Raw genomic sequence first — 2,320 nt, forward strand, 5'->3', positions numbered from 1 at the left:
ATTTTTCCCCCAGGAATCGCCTTCCCGACGAGTATATCCGTCAATAACTGCGTCTGTCACTTCTCCCCGCTCAAGAGCGACCAGGATTACATCCTAAAAGACGGGGATTTGGTCAAAATGTGAGTGAAAAATCACAGAATTCCCAGAATTCCCGCTCCCTGAGAATCCAGAAATCCCGAAATTTTTGGGGCTGGGAGGACCCCTTGCAGAACCTTGGATGGGTGAATTTTTCGCTGATTAAATTCCTGGGGGATTCCTGGGAAAAGGGTTTCCAGGGAAAAGGGGGCATTTCTGGGAAAAAAGAGGGATTTTTAGGAAAAAGAATTTCTGGGGAAAGGGATTTCTGGAAAAAAGGGGGGATTTCTGGGAAAAAAAGGGATTCCAGGGAAGAGGGATTTTTAGGAAAAAGGGATTTTTAGGAAAAAGGGATTTCTAGGAAAAAGGGATTTCTGAGAAACAAGGGATTTTTGGGAAAAAGGACTCCTGGGAGGAGGGAATTTCTGGGAAAAGGGATTTCTGGGACAAAGGATTTCAGGGAAAAAAGGGATTTCTGGGGAAGGGGGAAAAAGGGTCACAGGGAAAAAGATTCCTGGAAGAAGGGGAAAAGGAAACTCAAGGAAAAAGGGGATTCGTAGGAAAAAGAGATTTCGGGGAGATAGGGGATTCCTGGGAAAAGGGGATTCCCAGGGGAGAAGGGATCTTAGGGGAAAAGGGATTTTTGTGGAAAAGGGATTCCAGAGAAAAAGGGGATTCTGGGAAAAAGGGATGGATTCCAGGGAAAAATGTATCTCAGGGGAAAAGGGATAAAATCCTAGCCATGATCCCGAAGTGGCTCTTGGCGCCTCTGGAATGTTGGGATCCAGCCGCAATTCCCAATTTTCAGGATCCGTCCCCAATTCCCGTTTTTCCCATTTTCCCGTTTGCAGTGACCTGGGCGTGCACGTGGACGGGTTCATCGCCAACGTGGCGCACACCTTCGTGCTCGGCGCCTCCAAGGTGGGTGCGGCACCGGGGACGGGGTGGCACCGCCCTGGGACATCGGGATCTGGGGTGGCACCGCCCTGGGACATCGGGGATTTTGTGGGAATCTTCCCAATCCCGCTTTTTGGGATTTTGTGGGAATTTTCCCCAATCCATATTTTTGGGATTTTATGGGGATCTTCCCAATCCATATTTTCTATTTCTGGAATTTTGTGGGAATTTTCCCAATCTGTGTTTTTGGGATTTTGTGGGAATTTCCCCAATCCATACTTCTGGGATTTTTGGGAATCCTGTTCCCATTTGGGAACACCCAGACAGCAAATCCTCTGCAATTTTTTAGGATCAGATTTAGGGGTGATTAACAAAGAAATTACAGGATTTTTCCACCTCAGCACCAGATCCTCAAATACCACAAATTCCAAACTGGGCCAAGCCCATAACACTCCACAAAATCCCATAAAATTCCTTAAATTGTCCCGTTTTTTTCCAGGAAAACCCCGTTTCTGGTCGCAAAGCTGACGTCATCAAGGCAGCTCATCTGTGCGCCGAGGCTGCCCTGCGCCTGGTGAAACCCGGAAACCAGGTGGGATGGGGGATTTTTGGGGGATTTTTGGGATTTTTCAGTTTTTTTGGGTTTTCTTTCCTGTTTGTGGGGGGTGTCCATGTTTTGGGTTCTTTTCCTTCTTTTGTTTTTTTCCATGTTTTTCCCATTTTTGGGGGGTTCCCATGTTTTTGGGATTTTTCCTTTTTTTGGGTTTTTCCCCCTGTTTTTTGGGGGTTTTTCCAAGTTTTGGGTTTTTTTTTTTTCCGTATTTTTAAGGTTTTCTTCCATGTTTTGAGGTTTTTGTCCCATTTTTGTCCTATTTTTTTCCTGTTTTTGGGGGGTTTTCCCTTTTTCTAAATTTTTTTCCATGTTTTTTGTGTTTTTCCCTGTTTTTTTCCCCAGAACACACAAGTGACGGAGGCCTGGAACAAAATCGCGCATTCGTTTCACTGCACGCCCATCGAAGGTGAGGGAAAAAGGGATTTCTGGAAAAAAAAGGAATTTTTTGTGAAAAAGGAATTCCAGGGGAAAGGGGATTGCTGAGAAAAAGAGATTCCAGTCCATCCCAGTAACCCCAGTCTGTCCCAGTTCATCCCAGCGACTCACAATCCATCCCAGTATATCCCAGTGAATCCCAGTCCATCCCAGTTCCCTCCAATCCCCTCCCAGTCCGTCCCAGTCTCTCCCAGTAAGCCCAGTTTGGCCCACAGGGATGCTGTCACACCAGCTGAAGCAGCACGTGATCGACGGCGAGAAAACGATCATCCAGAACCCCTCGGACCAGCAAAAGTGAGC

The 2,320-nt window shown here is 46.6% G+C and overlaps 1 protein-coding gene across 1 annotated transcript in view; it reads left to right on the forward strand.

The window, feature by feature from the left end:
- Positions 1-13: 13 nt before the first annotated feature.
- The window catches only part of PA2G4 (proliferation-associated 2G4), a gene marked incomplete at its 5' end in the record, with an annotated part of 5,853 nt that continues 3,546 nt past the window's right edge, over positions 14-2,320 (forward strand). Inside the window, 5 exons of the mRNA XM_057387445.1 lie at positions 14-119; positions 927-996; positions 1,472-1,564; positions 1,928-1,991; positions 2,236-2,314. Coding sequence (XP_057243428.1) covers positions 14-119; positions 927-996; positions 1,472-1,564; positions 1,928-1,991; positions 2,236-2,314 — 412 coding nt within the window. The remainder of the gene's footprint in view (positions 120-926; positions 997-1,471; positions 1,565-1,927; positions 1,992-2,235; positions 2,315-2,320) is intronic.

The sequence above is a fragment of the Malurus melanocephalus genome, unplaced genomic scaffold (assembly GCF_030028575.1).
Source record: "Malurus melanocephalus ecotype Western Australia unplaced genomic scaffold, MMel_1.1 scaffold_1217, whole genome shotgun sequence".
Classification (NCBI taxonomy): Eukaryota; Metazoa; Chordata; class Aves; order Passeriformes; family Maluridae; genus Malurus; species Malurus melanocephalus.